We start from the raw sequence: 24,839 nt of genomic DNA on the forward strand, positions 1-24,839 counted from the left end.
AAGAAAGTGAATGGGTCATTTCCATGTGTAGATGCATTAGAGCCATAGTCTGAAACAGCACTGAAAGACAGTGAAGAGAAAAAAATCCCATTTAGTTGAGCTGTAAGCAGAGCACTTGGTCATCCACTTTATGAGGAAGAAGTGGCCTGAAGTAAGGATGTATATAGATTCCTGGGCAGTGGCTAATGGCCTGGATGTCTGGTCAGAAACCTTGAAAGAAAAGAACTGGATGACTGGAGACTGGAAGTTTTGGATAGAGGCATACAGCTGAAATATGGAAGTGGGTATGAAACGTAAAGATTTTTGTATCACAGTTGAACATCCATTGAAAGCATCCACTATGGAGCAGACAATGAACAAACAGATAAAATGACTCAGCCAGTGACAGTAATCTACGTCATCTGCAGCTCTGTAACTAGCACAATGGGCACATGAATGAAGTGCCCAACACAGTAGAGATGGAGTCTAGCCCATCAGCCAATAACATCAATATATACGCATCAAGTTAGCTACTACTGCTAATGGCCAACTCAAGACAAGTCCTTGAGGAGGCAAAATGGCCACTTTGTGGAGTTGTCTATATGTGACCCCTTCCATTCTGGAAGAGTGACCACTTCATCCTCAAAAGAATATGTACCTAGGCAGAACACTCTATGACATAAATCACAGCAAGATCCTTTTTGACCCACCTCCTAGAGAAATGGAAATAAAAACAAAAATAAACAAATGGCACCCAATGAAACTTAAAAGCTTTTGCACAGCAAAGGAAAACATAAACAAGATGAAAAGACAACCCTCAGAATGGGAGAAAATATTTGCAAATGAAGCAACTGACAAAGGATTAATCTCCAAAGTTTACAAGCAGCTTATGCAGCTCAATATCAAAACAACAAACAACCCACTCCAAAAATGGGCAGAAGACCTAAATAGACATTTCTCCAAAGAAGATATACAGATTGCCAACAAACACATGAAAGTATACTCAACATCACTAATCATTAGAGAAATGCAAATCAAAACTACAATGAGGTATCACCTCACACCAGTCAGAATGGCCATCATCAAAAAATCTACAAACAATAAATGCTGGAGAGGGTGTGGAGAAAAGGGAACACTCCTGCACTGCTGGTGGGAATGTAAATTGATACAACTACTATGGAGAACAGTATGGAGGTTCCTGAAAAAACTAAAAAGAGAACTACCATACGACCCAGCAATCCCACTCCTGGACATATACCCTGAGAAAAGCATAATTCAAAAAGAGTCATGTACCACAATGTTCGTTGCAGCACTATTTACAATAGCCAGGACATGGAAGCAACCTAAGTGTCCATCGACAGATAAATGGATAAAGAAGATGTAGCACATATGTACAATGGACTATTACTCAGCCATAAAAAGAAACAAAATTGAGTTATTTGTAGTGAGGTGGATGGACCTAGAGACTGTCATGCAGAGTGAAGTAAGTCAGAAAGAGAAAAACAAATACCATATGCTAACACATATATATGGAATCTAAAAAAAAACTGTTCTGAAGAAACTAGGGGCAGGGCAGGAATAAAGACGCAGACGTAGAAAATGGACTTGAGGACACAGGGAGGGGGAAGGGTAAGCTGGGATGAAGTGGGAGAGTGGCATGGACATATATACACTACCAAATGTAAAATAGTTAGCTAGTGGAAAGCAGCCACATAGCACAGGGAGATCAGCTCGGTGCTTTGTGACCACCTAGAGAGGTGGGATGGGGAGGGGTGGAGGGAGACGCAAGAGGGAGGAGATATGGGGGTATATATACATGTATAGCTGATTCACTTTGTTATAAAGCAGAAACTAACACACCATTGTAAAGCAATTATAATCCAATAAAAATGTTAACAACAAAAATAAAGAATATGTACCTATCCCAGGGATGGGTTTGTTTTCCTGCTCACAGACTCTCTGCCGGCACCACTATCTGTGGCACGTGGAATGTCTCATCTACAGGTATAGAATCCTACACCACATAACATCTGACCAAAGACCTCTTACAGTGCAGGGGTTGAGGAAGTGGACCCAGTACTGTGGAACTTACTGGTCATTTCACATACCATACCTTTAAGAAGCAGCTGCCCCTAAGTTACTGGAATGGCCTACTGAAATCACAGCTGAAGCACCAGCTCAGAGGCCACACTCCACAAGGATGGAGTACCATACTTTGGGATACATTATACGCATTAAATCAGTGATATTTCTATGTGGATCCATGTCCCTATGAGGAATAATACATAGGTCTGGGAACCAAGGACTAGAAGCAGAAGTGACCCTACTTGCTATCATCAATCCCAATGACCCACTTGGGAGCTTTTTGCTTACAGTACCCACACGTTTAGGATCTTTTTGGTTAGTTGTCCTAATTCTAAAAGAGGTCACTATTGACTGGGATACAGCATGGATCCCTTTGAACTATGAGTTATGGCTGCACCCAGGGAACTTTGGACTCCTTGTGCCCAAGGAATAGGAAGCAGGAATAGTAGTGATTAACTCAGCAGAGGTAATTGATCTTGATGAACAGAGGAAGGTAGGACTTCTTTTTACAATGAAGGGGGGAAAAGAATGTGTGTAACTCCAGGGATCACTTAGGTAGCTCTTGATACACCTTGCCCAAATGTTACTGTGAATGGACATGTGAAGAAACCTCAGCCTGTGAAGTGTATGATTACTAAGGGCTCATTCCCCTTTAGAATAAAGGGTTGGGTCACACCCACCACTGTTTGCCACCAAGCCCTGCTGAGGTGATAGCAGAGGGTGAACAAAATGTAAAGTGGATATTAGAAGAGTGAGTACCACTTGTGACCCCCAGGCATATAACAGTAATTGTGTCTGTGGTTCTTTTCATCAACTCAGGAATGGAGGTCCTCAGGAACAATGGAGGAACTGCTCATGAATGTACATGGACAAGTGGATCTGTGCAGCACCAGTGTAGCCATGGAAGTGCCCTGCTCAGATATCCCTTCAAGAGATCCTGTTGGGGCTGGAGCACAGCTGATTGACAGTCTCCATGTGCTGTGCTCTTAGATCCACCAGAATTTGTTCTAGGTCTCACTTCACCTGGGATGTTCCCATCTAATGATATGCATCACAGAGGTATGAGTTTCATCTGAGGAACCTTGCCCTTCCTGCCCAGCGGGATAATCTTCTAGAGGGTAAATATGGCCCCAGGATCCCCTATTGTCTTGGTCAAGAATTTCTCCTAACTGTGCTGAGGTGTGAGGCATTTTCTACCCAATCCTTCCTTCTCTCTCTCCTTTCTCATGTGTTCCACATGCATTGAGTTCCAAAAGCTCTGTGTTCCTCTTGTTCCCCCTTTATCCTTTGAAGATGTGTTGCCCCCACAAATCTCTTGCAAGTCTCATCCTGTCGTGGTATCTTCTCCTTGGGGGACACTTGCACTGATGTAGCATGTTATATGATGGTTTTGGACAAAATATTATTTCTAGTTATGGTGCTTATACATACTTTACTACCACCATAGCATTTGAAGAAAAATCCTTTCTTCATATTTTTAAAGTACCTGTCCACTTCCACTCGGAAACTGAACAGCATCAGTGGCAAGCTGGCAGTTTTAGAAAGTGAACTTCTAGATCTAAAATGTTTTCATAGATAAGCCATCAATGCTCTTGTTATCTACTATTAGCTTTTAAAACATTTCTGATTTCCTCCCAAAAAATTTGCATATGGAAATCTACAGTTAGATTTGCTACCTGCCACCAGTGGCAGCCCTCACTTCACTATCTGAAAGAGCCCAGAAGATCTCATCTCCTTAGTCTAAATTGATCTATTTCTTAAATGATGAATTCAGGAACTCTACTCTCAGATGAAACGCACTATGTTATAGTTCTATTGTATCAATGCTCTAAAATTCAATTTATGGGTCTACCTCTGAACCTCTAGTATATAAAGTTTTCTGCTATCTCTGTTTCTGATAGCTTATTCCTGTATTCTCTTACTCTCTTCCTTTACATAGATTGACTTAATTCAACCAAATATGTGGTAATATCAAATTAATCTAACTCTCTGGGTTCTCAGGGAAGCAGACACTGAGATGGCAATGGCCACACATGACATTTATTTGGAATGGTAGCTGTGGGAGGCAGAGAAGGTAAAAGAAATAGATAATCTGAACAGATCAATACTAGCAATGAAATTGAATCAGTAATCAAATACTCACAACAAATAAAAGACCAGGACCATATAGTTTCACAGGGGAATTCTACCAAACACCTAGAGAAGAGTTAATACCTATCCTTTTCAAACTACTTTTAAAAACTGTAAAGGAGGGAACACTTCCAAACTCATTCTACGAGGCCAGCATGACCCTATACCAAACCAGACAAAGACACTACAAAAAAAAGAAAACTACAGGACAATGTCTCTGATGAATATAGGAACAAAAATCCTCAACAAAATATTAGTAAAACATATTCAACAATATATAAAAAGGTTCATACACCATGATCAACTGGATTTATTCCAGAGATGCAAGGATGGTTCAATACCTGTAAGTCAACCAATGTGATACACCACATTAACAAAAGCTACAGTAATCAAAACAGTATAGTACAGGCACAGAAACAGACACATAGGTCAATGGAACAGAATAGAGAACCCAGAAATAAACTCATGCACTTATGGATAGTTAATCTATAACAAAGAATACACAATGGGAAAAAAGTCTCTTCAATAAGTGGTGGTGGGAAAACTAGACAGTTACATGTAAAAGAATGAATTTAGAACATTATTTAAGACCATACAGAAAAATAAAATCAAAATGGATCAAAGACCTAAATTTAAGACCAGAAACCATAAAACTCTTAGAAGAGCTAACCCTGGTGGCACAGTGGTTAAGACTCCATGCTCCCAATGCAAGAGGCTTGGGTTTGAACCCTGGTCTGAGAACTAGATCCCACATGCATGCCGCAACTAAGAGTTCGCATGCCACAACTAAGGAGCCCACCTGCTGCAACTAAGACCCAGTGCAACTAACTAAATAAATAAATAAATATTTGAAAAAAAGAAACCATCAACAAAATGAAAAGACAACCTACAGAATGGGAAAAATATTGCAAATGGTATGTCCAATGAGGGGTTAATATACAAAATATATAAACAGCTCATACAGCTCAATATCAAAAAAACAACCTGATTAAAAAATGGACAGAAAACCTGAGTAGACATTTTTCCAAATAAAACACACAGATGGCCAACAGGCACATGAAAAGATGCTCAACATCGCTAATCATCAGAGAAATGCAAATCAAAATCACAAGAAGTTGGGCTTCCCTGGTGGCGCAGTGGTTAAGAATCTGCCTGCCAATGCAGCAGACACGGGTTTGAGCCCTGGTTGGGGAAGATCCCACTTGCCACGGAGCAACTAAGCCCGTGTGCCACAACTACTGAGCTTGCACTCTAGAGCCCGCGAGCCACAACTACTGAGCCCACGTGCCACAACTACTGAAGCCCACGCACCTAGAGCCCGTGCTCCACGACAAGAGAAGCCAGTGCAATGAGAAGCCCGTGCACTGCAATGAAGAGTAGCCCCCACTCACCGCAACCAGAGAAAAGCCCGCGCACCAACAAAGACCCAACACAGCCAAAAATAAAATTAAATAAATAAATACATTTTATTTTTAAAAAACCACACACAAGAAGAGATCACCTCACAGCCGTCAGAATCACTATCAACAAAAAGACCAAAAATAATAAATGTTGATGAAGATGTGGAGAAAAGGGTACCCTTGTACACTATTGGTGGGAATTGGTGCAGCCACTATGGTAAACAGTATGGAGGTTTCTCAAAAACCTAAAAATAGAATTACTATGTGATCCAGCAATTCCACTCCTGGGAATGTATCCAAAGAAAACAAAAACATTAGTTCAAAAAGATATATGCACTCTAATGTTCATAGCATTATTTATAACAGGAAAGATATGGAAGTAACCTAAGTGTCCATCAACAGATGAATGGATAATGAAGATGTGAGATATATATATATATACCTATATATATATATAATATAATATTACTCAGGCATAAAAAAGAATGAAATTCTACTATTTGCAACAACATGGATGGGCATGGAGGGTTTTATGCTTAGTGAAATGTCAGACAGAGAAAGCCAAGTACTGTATGTTATCAGTTATGTGGAATCTAAGCAATAAAAAAAAAAAGAATGAATATAACAAAACAGAAACAGACTTACAGATACAGAAATCAAACTAGTGGTTACTTGTAGGGAGAGGGAAGGGGGAGGGGCAGAGTAGGGATAGGGGATTAAGAGGTATGAACTACTGTGTATAAAATAAATAAGCTACAAGGGTATATTGTATAGAACAGGGAATATAAGCAATATTTTATAATAACTTTAAATGGAGGATAGGGACTTCCCTGGAGGTCCAATGGTTAAGATTCCTTGCTTCCACTGCAGGGGGTACCGAGTCTATCCCTGGTCAGGGAACTAAGATCCTGCAAGCCGCACAACATGGCCAAAAAAAAAAAAAAAAAGATGATAATCTATAAAAATATTGAATCACTATGCTGTGCACTTGAAACTAGTATAATATTGTATACTTCAATGAAAAAAATCCAAGGAAGAAAAATGTTTTGTGTGTGCAGGTAATTTATTATATTACATTCTAGAGCATATAAGAATCAGAAGCTCCTGAGCTAACTTAGAGAACGAACTTATGGTTACCAGGGGAGAAGGATGGGGGGGAAGGGATAGTTAGGGAGTTTGGGATCGACATGTACACAGTGCTGTATTTAAAATGGATAACCAGCAAGGACTTACTGTATAGCACAGGGAACTCTGCTCAATGTTATGTTATGCAGCCTGGATGGGAGGAGAGTTTGGGGGAGAATGGGTACATGTATATGTAAGGCTGAGTCCCTTTGCTGTGCACCTGAAACTATCACAACATCGTTAATTGGCTATACTCCAATATAAAATAAAAAGTTAAAAAAAAAAGCTCCTGAGATAATCTGACTCTAAAAAGGAAAATAAGTAAAGTAAAACATTATTTTATTGACAGAATAGAATAACTCACCACCATCCAAATATCATAGTTGTGGTGACTGAATTAAATTGGAGAGTGCTTATTTTATTAGATTGGACAAAATTAAACTGCAAATATTTGACCAGTTTTGACTTAGAGGAATGGCAATTTCATATAGTTCAAACTAAGATAAAGTTTGTGAAAAAAGCATAATGCTACAGTCTACACTGTCATTTCAGTGGGAAACTGTGATATGATTTTATGTAAGTTTGTGAACAAAGGCAGGATGGGAAATAGCAAAATGTAAATGTAACTGGTTCAACTGTAGTTGGAATTTTTCCTTAGAAAAAGTGTTTGTTCCGTTATTGTATATTATTCTCCATCTTAGAAAGAAGTATTCACTCCATAACTGGTATTTGGAAAAAGATGAACACTCCAATTTGTATTTCATTTATGTGGGCTACGTAGGATACTGAGTGTTTTCCTTACTTAAATCCTTTTGCTATTAAGAGGTGGAGAAAAGACTCCCTTAAAGTTGGTAATTCACCAGAGACATGAGGTCAGAGAGCAGAGAACAGAGTGCTGAATGTATAGGAGGAAAAATAAAATGTGTTAACTGGTAACAAAATTAATGGATTGCGCTAGTAACTGGCTAGATGTTCATCAATTTCTTTTCTGTTTTTGGATCCCTGGGAGGACAGCACTTCTCAGATTCTCTTACACTTAACTTGGACCATGCAAATGACTTGGTGCCAATGGGAAATGGGCAGAGGTAATTATGAAATTCTGTCTTCATTAGGCTTTCTCATTTGTGCTTCTTCCCAGGGTGGCCTTCTTATTCCTCAGTGCTTCCAGTTTTCCCACCTTCCCTGGATTTAGTACTCTCTTGGAGGTTGCAGGTTCCAGTGATGGGCAGAAAGTGTCTTGGTTAGGATGGGACTTAGAGACCCTGAGCCACTGGACATCAGACTGGTCATCTCATGTTCACACATTTGTGCCTGGGTCTGGCTGCCATAAAGGCTGGAAGGGAAGCAGGGACAACTGGTTCCTGAGAATAAGACATGAATGACAGCATGTCAGCTTATGTCACAAACTTGAAACCATATCAACTGCACTCTCCACTTTGGCCTGAGGCCACTAATTCCAGATGCTCTCAAGGGTTGAGTCACGTGGCCTACAAGAATACATCCTTGCATAACTGGTCTATCTTTAACTTATGAAACTTCCTGCATGTGCTGTTTTAAAAAGTTAATGTGTCAAATGGTACAAAAGTGTACATTTTGTAAAAATTTTAAACATTACCTATGAAGCCGCTTGCTGAGGCAGGAGTGGTATTTTATGTTTTGACAAATATCACCAGCGACACTGCAAACACTTATTTCTGTCCCACCCTATGACAGGAGGATATTCAACACCCTTGTGGTTATAGTACTGATAATAACAGACTAACAGCACTAAGTGTGGGCCAGACCCTGGGCTTTTCATGTCACCTCCCATGAAGTAATGAAGTAAGTTTTCCATTTTAGCCACTGGAATCTTAGAGTCAGTTCTAAAACTTGAGTGAACATCAGAAAGCCCTTACGGGCATAAAGCAGAGTGCTGGGCTCCCCCAGAGTTTTGACTCAGTTGGTGTGGGGTGGAGCCCAAGAACTTGCATTTCTTACAAGTTGCCAGGTGAGGTTGATGCTGCTCTTTCAGGCACTACATTTAAGAACTCCTGAACTGGAGGAAAATTTGCTGTCATACTAATGCCCTGGAGTGAGGTATTATCTTTACAAGTCAGTCTCCAGAGTCTCAGAGAAGTTCATTTTCTTCTCCAGGACCACACAGACTGCAAGGACAGAGGCTTGATGTAGAGACCGTGACCACCCAAAACCCATCAGGACTTGTGTGTCCAAGGTGCAGGTCACTGGTGGAGATTTGGAGGCCAGGTGTGGCCCGCAGTGGCCCGGAAAATCTGGGTATGACCCTTTAAGGGGAAGCAAAGCCTCACTCTAGGTGTAATCTAGAGACATTTTCCCCAGGGACCCTCCTGGTGCCTGCTGGCCTTTTCCAGAAACTACAAGTTCTCCCCTAGTGAAACTGTACAGGACCCCGGCGGGGGGGGGGGGGGGGCCACCGGGGTACAAAAGCCTTTCCACATCCCAATTTCTTTTGTTTTTTTTCCCCAATTTCTTGTTTGTAGAAAAAGGCTTTAGTCTCCTAGGTCTTCCCTGAATTCCAAAGAACAAAGTCAAACTGTTACTAACCAGGGAAGTGAGAGAATGCAGAAACAAAGGAAAAGCAAGCCCAACATAGTCTTTCCATGATTGTTAGCTGAAACAAATGCCTTGATTTATGATCCCAAACTGCTAAGATAACATCCTGCGGCTTTAACCAGCTGCCCCCAAGTGGACTTAAAATTGATGACACCAGGAGCGTCAATCAAGAACTGAAAATTCCTGAACCATCAGGAAGGCTCTAAGTGAATAATAAAATGCCTCAACCATTGCTTTTGCTCTCTCCTAGAAAGAAGTTAAGCGATCACAAGACCATGATTTACTAGTTTGCTTTGCAGGAGCACATAGATCAATTATATTCACCAGTAACACATGGAGTCACAAGACAGTCCTGGGAAGTCTGCAAATGAGGTCTTATCAGGAAGCTGAACTCACAAAGACTCCCTGCGCTTTACCTTTTTGCCTTTAAAAATCTTGTGCCCTTGGGCTTCCCTGGTGGTGCAGTGGTTGAGAGTCCGTCTGCCGATATAGGGGACACGGGTTCGTGCCCCGGTCCAGGAAGATCCCACATACCGCGAAGCGGCTGGGCCCGTGAGTCATGGCCGCTGAGCCTGCGCGTCCGGAGCCTGTGCTCCGCAACGGGAAAAAAACCTTGCGCCCTGGCCAGCCAGCAAGATGGATTTGAGACGCGTCTAGGTCTCCCATCTTCGGAGTTGGCAACTCCTCGGCTAATGAACCTTTCTCTGCCCCAAATTCTAGCCTTTTGTTTGGCCTCACTGCGTCTGGCACACATAGCTTGGTAGGATGCCCCACAAAAACTGCATTACTAAGAATCCTGGGCATCGACCTGGATGTGGACCAATCATAGCCCAGATGGGGAGTGTGTTTTTGTAGCCTGTAGGAGGGGGATGGGACTTCTGGCATTTAGGTCATTTAGCTGGGGACTGGTGGGTCTACACCTGCTGTGGGGGACAGGAGAGCTGGCTGGGTCACCCTCCACGTGGCTTTTGAAATCAAGCAAGGAAGGACAGTAACGAAGATAAGACCCATCACTATGCTCCCGTACAAGCAATATCCCCCAGTGACGTCTTCAGTTTCCTGAGACTCTTGACTCCTGACTGGGTTGAGCTCCCTTTTTCCTCCTCCCCCTCCCCCCCCCGTCCCCCACCCCTGCCCCTGGGTGGCGCCCTGAGTCTTGTGTGAATCTTTTTTTTTAAAAAATAAATTTATTTATTTATTTTTGGCTGTGTTGGGTCTTCATTGCTGCGCGCGGGCTTTCTCTAGTTGTGGCGAGCGGGGGCTACTCTTCATTGCGGTGCATGGGCTTCTCATTGCGGTGGCTTCTCTTGTTGCAGAGCACAGGCTCTAGGAACGTGGGCTTCAGTAGTTGTGGCACGCGGGCTCAGTAGTTGTGGCTCGCGGGCTCTAGAGCGCAGGCTCAGTAGTTGTGGTGCACGGGCTTAGTTGCTCTGCGGCATGTGGGATCTTCCTAGACCAGGGCTTCAACCCGTGTCTGCTGCATTGGCAGGCGGATTCTTAACCACTGCACCACCAGGGAAGCCCCTCTTGTGTGAATCTTAATCTTAGTGGAGCAGGGGTACTGAGAGTCCCATCCGGAGCAGGGATGAAGGGGTCTGTTGAGTTGAAGGACCTGCTCCATTTGCCTGCCTCTCACTACCTCATTCTGCCCACAGGGTCCCTCACACTCTTGAGGTCCCACTTTCTTGGTCCTGGTGCACAGTATAGGGATTTATGTTGTCTGAGACTTCCCCTCTCCCTGTTCTTGTTGAATAGAAACAAATACAGACTTCAATAAGGAGAGACTATTCAAAAGGACTGCCCAACGATAGAGAGAACTCCATCTCAGAAATCTGCAAGCAGGGACTTCCCTGGTGGTGCAGTGGTTAGGACTCTGTGCTCCCAATGCAGGGGGCCTGGGTTTGATCCCTGGTCAGGGAACTAGATCTCACGTGCATGCCACAACTAAGGAGCCTGCTTGCTGCAACTAAGACCCGGCACAACCAAATACAAATAAATAAATAAATAAATATACATATAGAAGTCTGCAAGCATCTGAACAGAAAAAAAGCTTTTCTTTTATAGGGAGGGGTAAGCAAAAGCAGAAAATTTAAAGAGACATTGGACAAGCAAGGGGGAGCATGGTCAGCAGCAGTTTGATAGGAAAGTTGTCTTGCTCTTCTCAGTTGATTCTCAGGATAAGCTGATGGGGTGGGGGCAAGTGCAGGGGTACATATTCCGCCTTCAGAGTTTAAAGGCCAGTGGGTGGAGAAAAGCCTGATTAAAGCTTGGTCCAGACAAAGCAGAAGATAAGAAATGGGCACTCATAAACAGTTGATGAGACTGGAGACCTGGGAAGGGCATCACTCCCGCCCAGGGTCCTGAATCCAGGGGGTGTATGGAGAGGTCCCTATTGCTGGTTCTAATCTTAAGTCCTCTTGCTGCCTTTAGACTCCATTTTCTTCGGTGTAACAAGGAAATAGTGACAATTCCTTCTCCTGGGTTGAGGGGACCTGATAAAATTACACGTGTGATTTATGTTCCCAGTGCCCAGTGAATCCCAGGGAGCATCGATCTTCATGCTTTTCCAAGGGAACAGCTTTTTGGAGGACTTCAATGAACTTTAGGGCTCATCTGGGGAAGAATCCTGTCCTGGGGCCTTCTTGGGCTGGGAGAATTGGCAAAACCCTCAAGGGCAAAGGCACAGTAGGAGAAGCAGCATCTTTAGAATTGTTGCATCTCTGCTTGAGCAGGAGGGCCCCTGGGTAGTCTGGAAGTCAAGAAATTTACTGGATTTATCTTTGTAGTTGCCATCTGTTTATGGCAAATGGATATGGCTTCCCACTGACAGAGAATCCACATTTATTTTATTATAAGACATTTATTTACATTTGAAAAGTTAGCCTTTTAAAATACTTCATAATGATAGTATGTAGAAGTATTCTGTCCCACAGAGTATAGACACATAACAGGACCTGGGTTACTCTCTAGCACAAAGTCCTGTTGATATTCATCATAGCCATGATCATCATCAAGACCTTTTCTTTTTGTTTATTTATCTTCCATTTGGCTCCCTCACTTTAATCCCTGCCTTGTTCTAGCATCCCATCCTCAAAGAGGCCTTCCCTGGTTGCCCCATGCAGAGTCACTCCAGGTCTCTTTAATCTCTTCACTCTATTTGGCTGTCTTCAGAACCTTTATGGTCATCTGATATTATCTTGGTCATTTATTTAGTTCCTTTTTGTGGCTCTGTCTTCAACCCTGGAACATGAGCTACTCTTCACCACTCCGTCTGCAAGACTAGAACAGGCAGGCCCACAGCAGATGTTCAGTAAGTGGGTGACGAATGCATGACGCTACCTATGTGGACTCCAACTTCGATTTCACAAGTTCATACTGCCTCCGTGATTTAATGCCATTTTCCCTGAGAAAAAGAGGCTTAACTTCCATTGACATCCAGTATGCTTCAGAGTGTTTGAAAATGATGGGCATTTCAGACATGAGTAGCATATACAGTTAACTTACAAATGTAAAGCAGTGGTCCCCAACTTTTTTGGCACCAGGGACTGTTTTCATGGAAGACAATTTTTCCACGGACCTGGGTGGGGGGGATGGTTTCAGGATGATTCAAGTGCATTACATTTATTGTGCACTTTATTTCTATCATTATTACATTGTAGTATATAATGAAATAATTATACAACTCACCATAATGCTGAGAGGAGGCGGAGCTCAGGCGGTAATGTGAGCGATGCAGAGTTGTTGGGGAGTTGTAAATACAGATGAAGCTTTGCTCACTAGCATGCTGCTCACCTCCTGCTGTGTGGCCCGGTGCTTAACAGGCCACGGACCCTACTGGTCAGTGGCCCAGGGGTTGGGGACTGCTGATGTAAAGGCTCTGGCCAGCAAACAGTTACTTGACCAAAAAAGCCTGTAGCTACAAAGTGGAAGGACACTTTTGGAGCACTGGAAACTAAGCAAGATCCTAAGTATTCCATCTGCAAATACTTTGTTGAGATGATATTTTGCTTGATGTCATAACATTGGGTTGACGGCAAGAATGAGTGTCACGCGGGCTTGATAAGACCAAATCTGCAAGTCAAAGTGAGTTTTATGTTTGACTGTACTTAGTTTTACCACTGCATAAAAGAAAAGAAGAATGTCATAAAGGCTACAGGTAGTTCAGAGAAGTTTTACTGGAAAAAGAAACAGAAAGAGTAAAAATATCTTAATGTACCATGGAACAGAAAGAAATATTTCTTTTAAATAAAGATGACATCTGTTTAATTAGCCCAACACTCTTAAATTTTCTTATATTTATGTATCTAAAGAATACATAGGGAGTTCCATAGTGGCCTAGTGTTTAGGATTCTGGACTTTCACTGCTGTGACCTAGGTTCAGTCCCTGGTTGGGGAACTGAGATCCTGCAAGCCGTGCAGCCAATAAATAAATAAATAAATATATACACACACATAATACAGTGTACAAAATTTAAATATCTAATATTTAATAAAAAGTTAAAATGCTGTATCAGAGGACAGAACCATTTGTCTCACACACCTGTTTAATCCGTCTTACTATTATTACTAATTGCCATTATTAGTTCTACTGATGTTCTATTTAATAATAGCGTTTCTGTAACGGAAAAGTAAACAATGCAGAACGGTAAGTAATTTCAAATACCTATTTTTCATATTTTTATGTTAAAGTAATAACACATTTTAGTATATATTATTATGGTTTGGGGAGTCTGGTATGGTAATGTCCTGGGTTGGCTCTCTTCTTTAGGCTTCAAGCGATCGTCAACTCCTGTGTCCTCAACTCCGCCTTCCCTGGAGTACGATTCTCCTTCACTCCGGGAGGACCAATCCATTAAACCCAGCCTCTAAGGTGGGCAGAGTCAGGGCCTGGTGTCAGCCTGTGCCTGCGAACTCCCACTACCGATGGGGCGCGGCATTAGCGGTTGTCGTAGGCGGCGGGCCGCGCAGGTACTCAGGTTTCACCACTCCGGACTACATTTTCCACAGGCCACTGCGATCAGGCCCTCTTAGCCTGGGACTACATTTCCCAAAGGCCGCCGGGGCAATCTAGACCTCTGCCTTTCCCCCTATCGTTTGTGATTGTTGGCGCGGCAGCGAGCTGTGGACTTCTGTAAGGAAAAAGTCAGAGCGCGGCCTCGGGGGAGAGCTCTGCAGACTCGGACCAGCACCACCGGGTAACTGGGTTCCGGGAAGGGAGGCAGTGAGTGCGGGGCGTGCGGGCCGGTTCGGACCCCGGACCCTGCCAGGCGGGCAGTGGGAGGGTGGACGAGGCGCTCTTGGCTTGGAGGCAGGGCTGCTCCAGTCAGGGAAGGGAGGGTAATTTGTGAGAGAGAGTGCGGGTGTGAGTCCGCGAAGACTGGAGCCAGGACCTCCCTGTGAACTTGGATTCTCAGCTGAGAGGTGTGCCACTGGGACCCGTGTTGCAGGTGCCTGCTGCCGCCTGCCCCATTCTCCTCCCAGCCACAAGGGTCTGCCCCAGACAGCTGGTCCCCAGAAGGAGGTCGGTTATTGAGCCCCTGTATGAAGTTTCCCGGCAGGAAGGCACATAATTGATCTGGAGATTGGAATTTTAGAGCAGGAAAAATGACTTCCAAGGATCTGTTGTTCAAATTACTTTTCCAGTGATGATTTTATATAAAAAAAGAGAATAAGATGATATTGGCTCTAAACATTTACATCAGTCTCCGTATTGCTCAGAAAGAACGAGATTCAACCTTTGTGAATTATTGTAGTTTTGCATCTTATTGCAAAATGGTGCCTTTCTCTGTAATTTCTACGGAGAAATTAAAGGGGAAATTTAAATGTCAGAGACTATTTTCTGCTATATTTTAAAAGAAGAGTTGCATTCCTAAGGCCAGGCTCTAAATGTTTTAGATAGAATACAAGACAGCTTGTCATTCTGATTGCTGATTCATGGATTTGTTGGAATGCGCATGTGGATTGCATCTCTGTGAACAGTTATTTTAAATATGTCAGAATTGTCCCTAGAAGATTTCCTAAAGAAAAGCTGATTCCAATCAATTAAAAAAAAAAAAAAGCATGCCAGAGATAAGCAAAAATTGGAAACAAAGTTTTACTTTTATAAAAATGAGGGAGTTCCCTGGCACTCCAGTGGTCAGGACTCAGCCCTTTCGCTGGCAAGGCCTAAGTTCAATCCTTGGTTGGGGAACTAGGATCCCGCAGGCTGTGCTGCGCGGCCAAAACAAACAAAAAAGGCGATACTTCCAAGTTAGTTGTCAGATTGAGCAAATAAAAATACAGAATGTTCATTAAAAATAAAAATGAAATAAGAGGCATGTAATGTTCTTAAATAGCTAACCCATGTTAAGCAATTATTCTATTCTAGTACGTGTTTTAATTGAATTTTCTTCTTATTCTGCAAGATAACCATATGTAGTAGCTGATATTCTTATCCCTATTTTAATGATGAGAAAACTGAGCCACTGAGATGTTTGTAAATGTCAGATCAATATCATCTATATTTTCCCTCTCAGGTGGTTTGATCTTATCCTGAAGCCACAAAGGAAGTTCTGGTTTGGGTGATATGGTCTCTTTTTTGGTTAGAATGTAGGAATGGAGGGAGGAGAATCTGTTCACAACAGAACTGTGCAGCCCAATCTTACCATCCACATGAGCCTTCCCAAAATGGAGGCTTAGCCAGAAAACCTACGGAAGTGTCTGATTCTGGCTTCACTGAAGAAGTGCTGTTGTTCTGCAACCAGCTGTTTACAGCTTGGTTCACTGGGTTTAGATTTATCCGGAATCCCTCTGTTCTTCCACAAAATGTTATGTGAGGGCGGTTGTGTCATAGTTTGGAAGCTGAAATGGGGGGACAAGTTTTATTGGCTGAAGTTATGGGGAAACACTAAAGCCGCCTTTTTGTCTCTCAGCTCTGAATTTTCTAGAATTTGAACCCTTCGGATAGAAGAAGCCCAAGGAAGACTGATCAGTCCTTACATTTCTGATAACATGGCCCAAGTAAGTTGTTGTTTCTCCTTGAAATACTGGGATTTTTAGATTACATAGATAATTGTCATTCATTAACCTACAGTGTTCTTCCTAACAGAGCACCATCTAATTACCCGCTTCCTGATTCCTCCTAGTGAAACAGTGCCAAATAACTGCTTCCTCCTTATGAGATGTCCTTTTCTAATTGGTGCTCATGAATTCACTGAGCAAATTACTGAACAGGTCCTATGTGATATGTCTTTGCTGAAGGGCTGTGATGGAGCAGTGAAAATATGAAGTCCCACGAGAAAATTATTTGAGCTTCTTATGTCAGTCTCTGGTTTGGTGGGTTTGAGATACTGGCCTCATTTTTACCATACATCAGAAAATTAAACATTTTTCACAGACGTGATAAGATGGGATTTTGTATTGATTGGTCTCAGTCTTAATATGATGAGCTCACGTGCTCTGTGAGGCTTTTAGGGACACATTAGAGATGTGATTGTGACATGGAAACATTGATAGCACGGTTCTTGCCAGGTGATGCCTGAGAGAGTGGTACTAGGTCAGTTTTGTTGTGGAATGGGACCTGCTGGACTTGGGTGACTTACTTTTTTTTTTTTTTTTTTTGCGGTACGCGGGCCTCTCACTGTTGTGGCCTCTCCCGTTGCGGAGCACAGGCTCCGGACGCGCAGGCTCAGCGGCCATGGCTCACGGGCCCAGCCGCTCCGTGGCATGTGGGATCTTCCCGGACCGGGGCACGAACCCGTGTTCCCTGCATCGGCAGGCGGACTCCCAACCACTGCGCCACCAGGGAAGCCCGGGTGACTTACTTTTGATTCTGAATCATCTGCATTATTATCCACTAACTGAAGAACAGGCAAAGTGTTGAGTGAGGAATGCTGCATGACAATGTACTAATAAGCATATTATCGTAAGTAGTAGGTTAACATAGATTACCAGAACTGGGGAAACCTGGGGCATTTGGTCCAATCTCATATAAATATAAAATAATTACAAACGCTGATATTTGTATCCCTGAGATGTACTTTTATGCCATCATGAAAAATATATTTATCAATACAAGGAAAAATGCTTATGGTATGATCTGACATAATGATCTTGAAGCTTGAGGAGTTAACAAAGTTGTATAATATCTGTTTTCTAAAATAGAGATTTTTGTGCTTGAAAAAAACCCCAAACCTTTTCTCTTAAAGGGAAAATAACGTAGAGACTAATAGTTCTTGAGAATGTTTTGGGGCACCTAGCAGGCAGTGTCTTTGTGTATACTCTTATTTAACAAAGAAACTTGGATTATTTTATCCATTTCCCAATAGCTCTGGAGTATTGTGGTATGCCACAATGTAACAGGAAATTTTGTCCATAGCAAGGATTCTTCTAGAACATGAAGATATTCTGCTTCATTTACTTTTTTAAAAAATTTTATTGAAGTATAGTTGATTTACAGTGTTGTGTTAATTTCTGCTATACAGCAAAGTGACTCAGTTATACATATATATATATTCTTTTCATATTCTTTTCCATTATGATTTATCACAGGATATTTATAATTCCCTGTGCTATACGGTAGGACCTTGTTGTTTATCCATCCTATATATAGTAGTTTGCATCTGCTTCCTTTACTTCTTATATCATGAGCCTCCAGCCTACTTGATTGCTCTATTATTGCTACTTTGTTACATTGGAACTCTTTATTTCCTCTCCTTTCATCTTGAAAACATTTTCTTTCTTTTTTTTCTTTTTTTAAATTTTTTTATTTTTGCCTGCCTCGGGTCTTAGCTATGGCTACATTTCCTTTAATTTCACCAGAAATATGTGGGTTTGCAGTTTCAGGGATCAGTGACATTCAGGGATGTGGCCATAGCCTTCGCTCAGCAGGAGTGGGAGAGTCTGGATTCTGCTCAGAGGGATGTGGACAGAGATGTGATGTTGGAGAACTATAGGAACTTGGTCTCTCTGGGTAAGTTTACATCTCTCAAATAAATTAGAATCTTTTCCCTGAAATACTTTCTTCGTTGTACATTTTAGGGCTGTCTTAAGAAGTGAATGTAATTTCTTCTCCCTGTTCTCAAAGAAGTAGTTTGAGCTTTGTTAGGTTGGAACTGATGAAATGGCAGGATTAGAATCCTGGGGTGTTCTATAAATATTGACAAAGGTCAGATTTCCTGTTGTGTTTATGCCCAAAATGGTGAGCCCACCTGCAGGCAAAACAGCTAGACAAAGGTTCTGATTTGTTCCATCTGAAGAGCCTGTGCAATTTATTTAGTGGTGCATTAGATAAACATAAATTATTTAAAGCTGAAATTACATCATTTTATTTCTTCCAAAACAATTTACCTGATTTTGTAGTTAAAATTTATAATCCATGAGCTTTGCATTTAGGATTAAATGAATTGTAAATATAGATGTCTCAGGAAACTTTCTTTTTTCCCTTAGAAAAATAACAATAATAATGTTGATAACTCACATTGTTCTAACTATGTACCAGTCACTACTTTAAGCTCTTTATAAACATAGTACTTCATAAGGTGATTGTGGGGGGAAAAATCAGTTGATACAAATCAAATACAAATATATGTAATCATTTTAGATGAGAATGCTGAAGCACAGTGAGTTTGGGTTATCCAAGGTCGCAGAGCTAGTACATGGTAGAACCAGGAATTTGAACCCAGGTGCTCTGGGTCCACAGTCTTTGTTCTCAGTTACAATGTCATGCTTTCTGTCAAGACACAGAAGGTAGGTAGGTAGGTAAGTAGATAGGTAGATAGATTTCACTTAAAATAAGACCTTTCCCCTCCTATCTGGATTCTTGAATCCTCTTGCCATTCTCTTCTCTGCAGTACTTAGCAATCATTTTGACCTTTAGTTTATTACAAATTTAACACAAGCTTAAGGTATTTTTGAATTCATCTTTTATTTCTCATTATATGGCATTCTTATCTTGTGAGCACGTCATTCCTGTTCTAAACCACATGTGATTACCTTATTGGAACAATGGAAAGAGCCCTGGATGATAGTGAAGAAAGATCAAGGGAGACAATACACAGGTGAGTAAGAGTATGTTGGGTAGAGAAGCCATCACTGCTGGAAACAGCCCATGTGGTCAGGGAGTAGGCACATCTCTGAGAGGTTGTTTGGAAGACCCTTCAAAGGCCTGAGACTTGGGGGAAAGATGAATATCTCACCAAATTTTCCAACTCTTTACCAGTTTTAACATTCACTCTCATCATATTTCCCAGTCACTTTATTAGGCTTATTCTCTTTCCCAGTATAATACTTCAGCTGTGTTTTTTTTAATTTTTGAGTTTTATTTATTTTTTTATACAGCAGGTTCTTATTAGTTATCCATTTTATACATATTAGTGTATATATGTCAATCCCAGCCTCCCAGTTCATCCCACCACCACCACCACCCCGGCCACTTTCCCGCCTTGGTGTCCATACATTTGTTCTCTACATCCGTGTCTCTATTTCTGCCCTGCAAACCGGTTTCAGCTGTGTTTTTAATTTGACTGCGTTCACCTCCTCTTTTGCATTTAGATTTATTTATATATTCTGAGGTGGTGGTAATTGGACAGAGATAAGAACAAGAAGTAAGGGCTTAGGCCATATGATTATGTAGAACATTCCAGGCAGAGTGAACAGCAAATGTAAATTCCTTGAGGTGGAAGTGAGCTTTGTGTGCTTCAGAAGCAATAGCAGAGTCAAACATAACTAATGAGGAGAGAGTAACAAGAAAAAAGGGAGAACGTTAGAAAGGGCCAGGTTATATATTTGTTAATTATCAGGAATTTGGATTATTATCTGCAAGTGACTAGAAGCCATGATCTAATTTATGTTTTTCCAACTTTAATTTTTTTAAATGTCTATTAAATACAAGATAGAAACCAAACAACACATTAAAATATACAGCTTAATGAGTTATTATAAGGCAGATATCCACATAACCATCGCCCTGAGCAGAGCAGAATAAAACATTTTTTTAAAAATAATTTCAGGCTTACAGAAAAGTTGCAAATTATACAAAGAATGTTCACATTGCTCTTCACTCAGAATCTGCCTTTTGGAACTCAGGGAAGGTCATGGCGGCTGGAGTCTTGCCTACAAGAAATGGGGGATAAAAAGGCTTCTGTGTTCAGGAGCCCCACAGGGTCCTCAGTTTCATTATCAGTGAATTCTTTTTGTAATAGTGTCTTTTAATAATATCTTAATTCATTTCTTTTGTCTAGGGATTTGTTTTCTGTTTTTTGTTTTTTGAAGTCGGTTCCTACTGTGTGCCAGAGGGTTATAGCTCTGTGCTGAATGAAACAGGGGTTGGGCTTGCTCTTGGGGAGTGTATTAGTTGTCTACTGCTGTATGACAAACTACCACAAACTTAGTAGCTTAAAACTACACTTATTTATTATCACATAGTTCTATAGATCAGAAGTTCAGCATGTGATGGCTAAATCGAGGTACCAGCTATGACTGCAGTTCTTTAGGGCATGGGGTCCTCTTCCCAGCTCCCTGGTTATTGGCAGAATTTATTTTCTTCTTACACTTTCCATGTGGCCCCCCTCCATCTTCAAGCCAGCAGCTGGCAAGTCTTGTCCTTCTCACACTTTGAACGTCTCTGATTCCCCTTCTGCCCTGAGCCAAGAGAAAGCTCTTTGAAGGGCCTTTCCAGAGAATCCAGGATAATCTCCTTATAGTAAATCAACTAGTTAGTAAACTTGATTATATACCATTTTCCATGTGATGTATCATCTTCATAGGCATGATGAGGGCAAAGGACATGAAGGCCAAAATGCTGTCTACCAGAGGGAGGTTTGGGAGAAATAAAAATCATAACAAAGAGAAATAATTATGCAATTGAAAACAGGTCGGAATGGCAGGAATGAAGCGTTAGGACAGAAAATAAAGGCGTGGACATCCTTAGACAAGTTCAGCAGTTTCCAGTATTCCTGGTAAGTGACATTTTACCTTAAACATATACAGGATGAGAGAGTTACAGTCTGCAAACGACACATGCCAAAGGATTTTTGGGAGTTGACGCCACCTGCAGATGGAACCAAAAGATGAGAAAATTTGTGACACATTCCAGGTGCTGAAGGGGGGAAGTGAGGTAAATAGGGAACAAAAGAAAGGAATTATGACTTGATATGAGGCCTGATAGGTAAGCAGAGACCATATTATTCATGGAAAGATACATGGATTCTATCCTAAGTGTAAAGAGAAACGACTGGGGGTGGGTGGGGGGGTGGGAGGGGGGGATGAAATTTCATCTATACCAGAAGCATTTGTTAGAAATGTTGAAAATATTAGTGCCCAGGAACGTCCCCTGTGTATTCTGATTCATGGGGCCTGGGATGGTCCTTGAACATCAATTTTTGTTTTATTTTTTTTGCGGTACACGGGCCTCTCACTGTTGTGGCCTCTCCCATTGCGGAGCACAGGCTCCGGACGCGCAGGCTCAGCGGCCATGGCTCACGGGCCCAGCCGCTCCGCGGCATGTGGGATCCTCCCAGACCAGGGCACGAACCCGTGTCCCCTGCATCGGCAGGCGGACTTTCAACCACTGCGCCACCAGGGAAGCCCTGAACATCAATTTTTTAACAAACTCTTCAAAGATTCTTATCCACATCTAAAGATCAGAAATGAAGCCTATGTTATTAATCACCAGCCTTCCTATTTTACATAAACTCTCATTCATCTCTGCATTCTTCCTTGACCTTTTTTTTTTTTTTTTGGCTTTCTTAACAGTATTTTAGTATTACCTAGGTTATTTATTTTTAATGGATTCTCTTCAATTTGTCTCTTTTACTCTATTGAAATCCAGTTTTTCTTATATAGGAAAACAAAATATTGGGGGTTTTTAAATTTTCTTTCAGAATTTCAGTTGAAGGATGAGATAATCAGCTATAAAGAAATGCTCACCTATGAAAAATTTGCATCTTTTGCTCTGCATCAGAGAAATCTTCATAGAGAGAAACCATTTGAATGTCAGAAATGTGGGAAGACTATCTGTCAAGTCTCAAAGCATGTTCAACATGAAAGAATATGTTCTAGTGAAAAAACCTACCAATGTAAAGAATGTGGGGAGAACTTTAGTAATGGACATCAGCTCACTGTACATCAGAGGCTGCATGTTGGTGAGAAATCCTATAAATGTAAGGAATGTGGGAAAGCTTTTATTAAAGGCTCAGCCTTCGTTAAGCATGGAAGAACTCATACTGGTGAGAAACCATATGCAGGTGAGGAATGTGGGAAGACCTTTAGCAGTAGCCATCAATTTACTGTACATCAGAGTCTGCATCCTGGTAAGAAACCATATGAATGTGGGGAATGTGGAAAAGCTTTTTATAGTAGCTCATACCTTGTTCAGCATCAATGAATCCATAATGGTGAGAAATCCTATGAATGTAAGGAATGTGGGAAAGCTTTTATAGTGTATGGAAAGCTTATTCGGTATCAGAGTATTCATACTGGTGAAAAACCCTATGAATGTAAAGAATGTGGGAAGGCCTTTAGTACTAGCTCCCCCCCCTTGTTAAACATCAAAGAATTCATACAGGTGAGAAACCCTATGAGTGTAAGGAATGTGGCATGGCCTTTACTGTATGGACAACTTACTAGACATCAGAGTATTCATACTGGTGAGAAACCCTTTGAATGCAAGGAATGTGTAAAGACCTTTAGACTTAGTTCATTTCTTTCTTTTTTTTTTTTTTTTTTTTACGGTATGCGGGCCTCTCACTGTTGTGGCCTCTTCCGTTGCGGAGCACAGGCTCCAGATGCGCAGGCTCAGCGGCCATGGCTCACGGGCCCAGCCGCTCTGCGGCATGTGGGATCTTCCCAGACCAGGGCACGAACCCATGTCCCCTGCATCGGCAGGCGGACTCTCAACCACTGCGCCACCAAGGAAGCCCTTAGTTCACTTCTTAATGCACATCAGAGAATTCATGCAGGGGTTAAGCCCTATGGATGCAAGAAATGTGGGAAAGCCTTTAGCTGTGTCTCATACCTTGTTCAACATGAAAGGCTTCATACGGGTGAGAAACCCTATGAGTGTAAGAAGTGTAGCAAGGCCTTTAGTACTGGCTTATACCTGGTTCAGCATCAGAGAATTCATACTGGTGAGAAATCCTATGAATGTCGGGTATGTGGCAAAGCTTTTATTAGCCGCCATCAACTTACTGTGCATCAGAGGGTTCATACTGATGAGAAACCCTATGAATGTAAGGAATGTGGAAAAACTTTTAGTCGTGCCTCATACCTTGTACAACATGGGAGAATCCATACTGGTGAGAAACCCTGTAAGTGTAAGGAATGTGGGAAGGCCTTTAGTTCTGGCTCTTATCTCATTCAGCGTCAAAGAATTCATACTGGTGAGAAATCCTATGAATGTAAGGAATGTGGGAAAGCCTTTACTGTGTATGGACAACTTATTGGGCATCAGAGCGTTCATACAGGTAAGAAACCCTTTGAATGTAAGGAATGTGGAAAGACCTTTAGATATAGTTCAGCCCTTAAAGCACATCAGAGAAACCATATGGGTGTAAAGCCCTAAGAATTTAAGGAATTTAGGAAGTCCTTTTTGTATGGCTTAAACATTGTCCAGCATCAGAGAATTTGTGCTGGTGAGAAACTTTTGAATATAAAATATGTTGGTAGGCCTTTAGAAAATATTCTCATCTTTCTTTTATTAGACAATTCATGATGGGAATTCCCTGCTGGTCCAGTGGTTAGGACTCCATGCTTTCACTGCTGAGGGCTCGGGTTTGATCCCTGGTAGGGGAACGTAAGATCCCAGAAGCCGCGAGGTGTGGCCAAAAAAGAAAAAAAAAAATTCATAATGTAATTCAGAAAACATAAGAAAGCCTTAATTTGTCATTCCTGTGTTTACATTATCAGAATATCATCACCACACTGGTGGCCAATTCAGAAAAGGTGGGAAACATTATTAATGCTTACAGCATTGATAGCATGAAATTTTATGACATGTTCTAATATGATTGAATAAGTGAATTGAAAAACCTTCCAGTTGCTTTTAAATCATTTGGAACTTCAGATAATTCATCCTAATTTTTAAAACCCAGTTAATGTGATACATATTGGAAAGCCTTTAGCCATATCACGCATGTTAACGCGCATCATTGTTATTCTACACCTAACAACCTGTTTGACACTAAGCACCATACTTTTCATCTCAGGGCATTGTTTTAAAATGGTGATGATAATAGAACCTACGTAGTTGTAAAAACCTATGCTCAATAGTTATTAGTTTTATTATTATCATATTTTTTAAACTGCTAGTGAAATTTTGAGAGTAAGACCCTACAGGTGTAATTAATTTAGAGATGTCCCTCTCTCCATATATCCATTTTAGAATTTTAGATAAATCTTCCTGGATAAAACTTTGTAGAAAGAAAGAAACATGAGAGGATATTCATTTAGAACTCGTCTCTTAAGTTGAATCAGACAATTCATGAAAGTTACCCAGCCTTTTAATGTGTGTGCCTGTAATCCACATTCTTTGTCCAAAATTCAGTATGCGATAGAAATTAATAATAGGATAGA

At 41.4% G+C, this 24,839-nt stretch overlaps 1 protein-coding gene across 1 annotated transcript; it reads left to right on the forward strand.

Moving 5' to 3' along the window:
- Positions 1–17,824: 17,824 nt before the first annotated feature.
- ZNF30 (zinc finger protein 30) lies at positions 17,825–24,124 on the forward strand. Its single transcript, XM_029201329.1, is given in 4 exon segments — positions 17,825–18,240; positions 19,229–19,327; positions 21,142–21,226; positions 22,151–24,124. A coding segment is annotated over 1 exon segment (1,134 nt). The 5' UTR covers positions 17,825–18,240; positions 19,229–19,327; positions 21,142–21,226; positions 22,151–22,845; the 3' UTR covers positions 23,980–24,124.
- Positions 24,125–24,839: the final 715 nt, after the last annotated feature.

Source organism: Monodon monoceros, unplaced genomic scaffold (assembly GCF_005190385.1).
Source record: "Monodon monoceros isolate NGI ecotype Baffin Bay Population unplaced genomic scaffold, NGI_Narwhal_1 Super_Scaffold_10, whole genome shotgun sequence".
Taxonomy (NCBI): Eukaryota; Metazoa; Chordata; class Mammalia; order Artiodactyla; family Monodontidae; genus Monodon; species Monodon monoceros.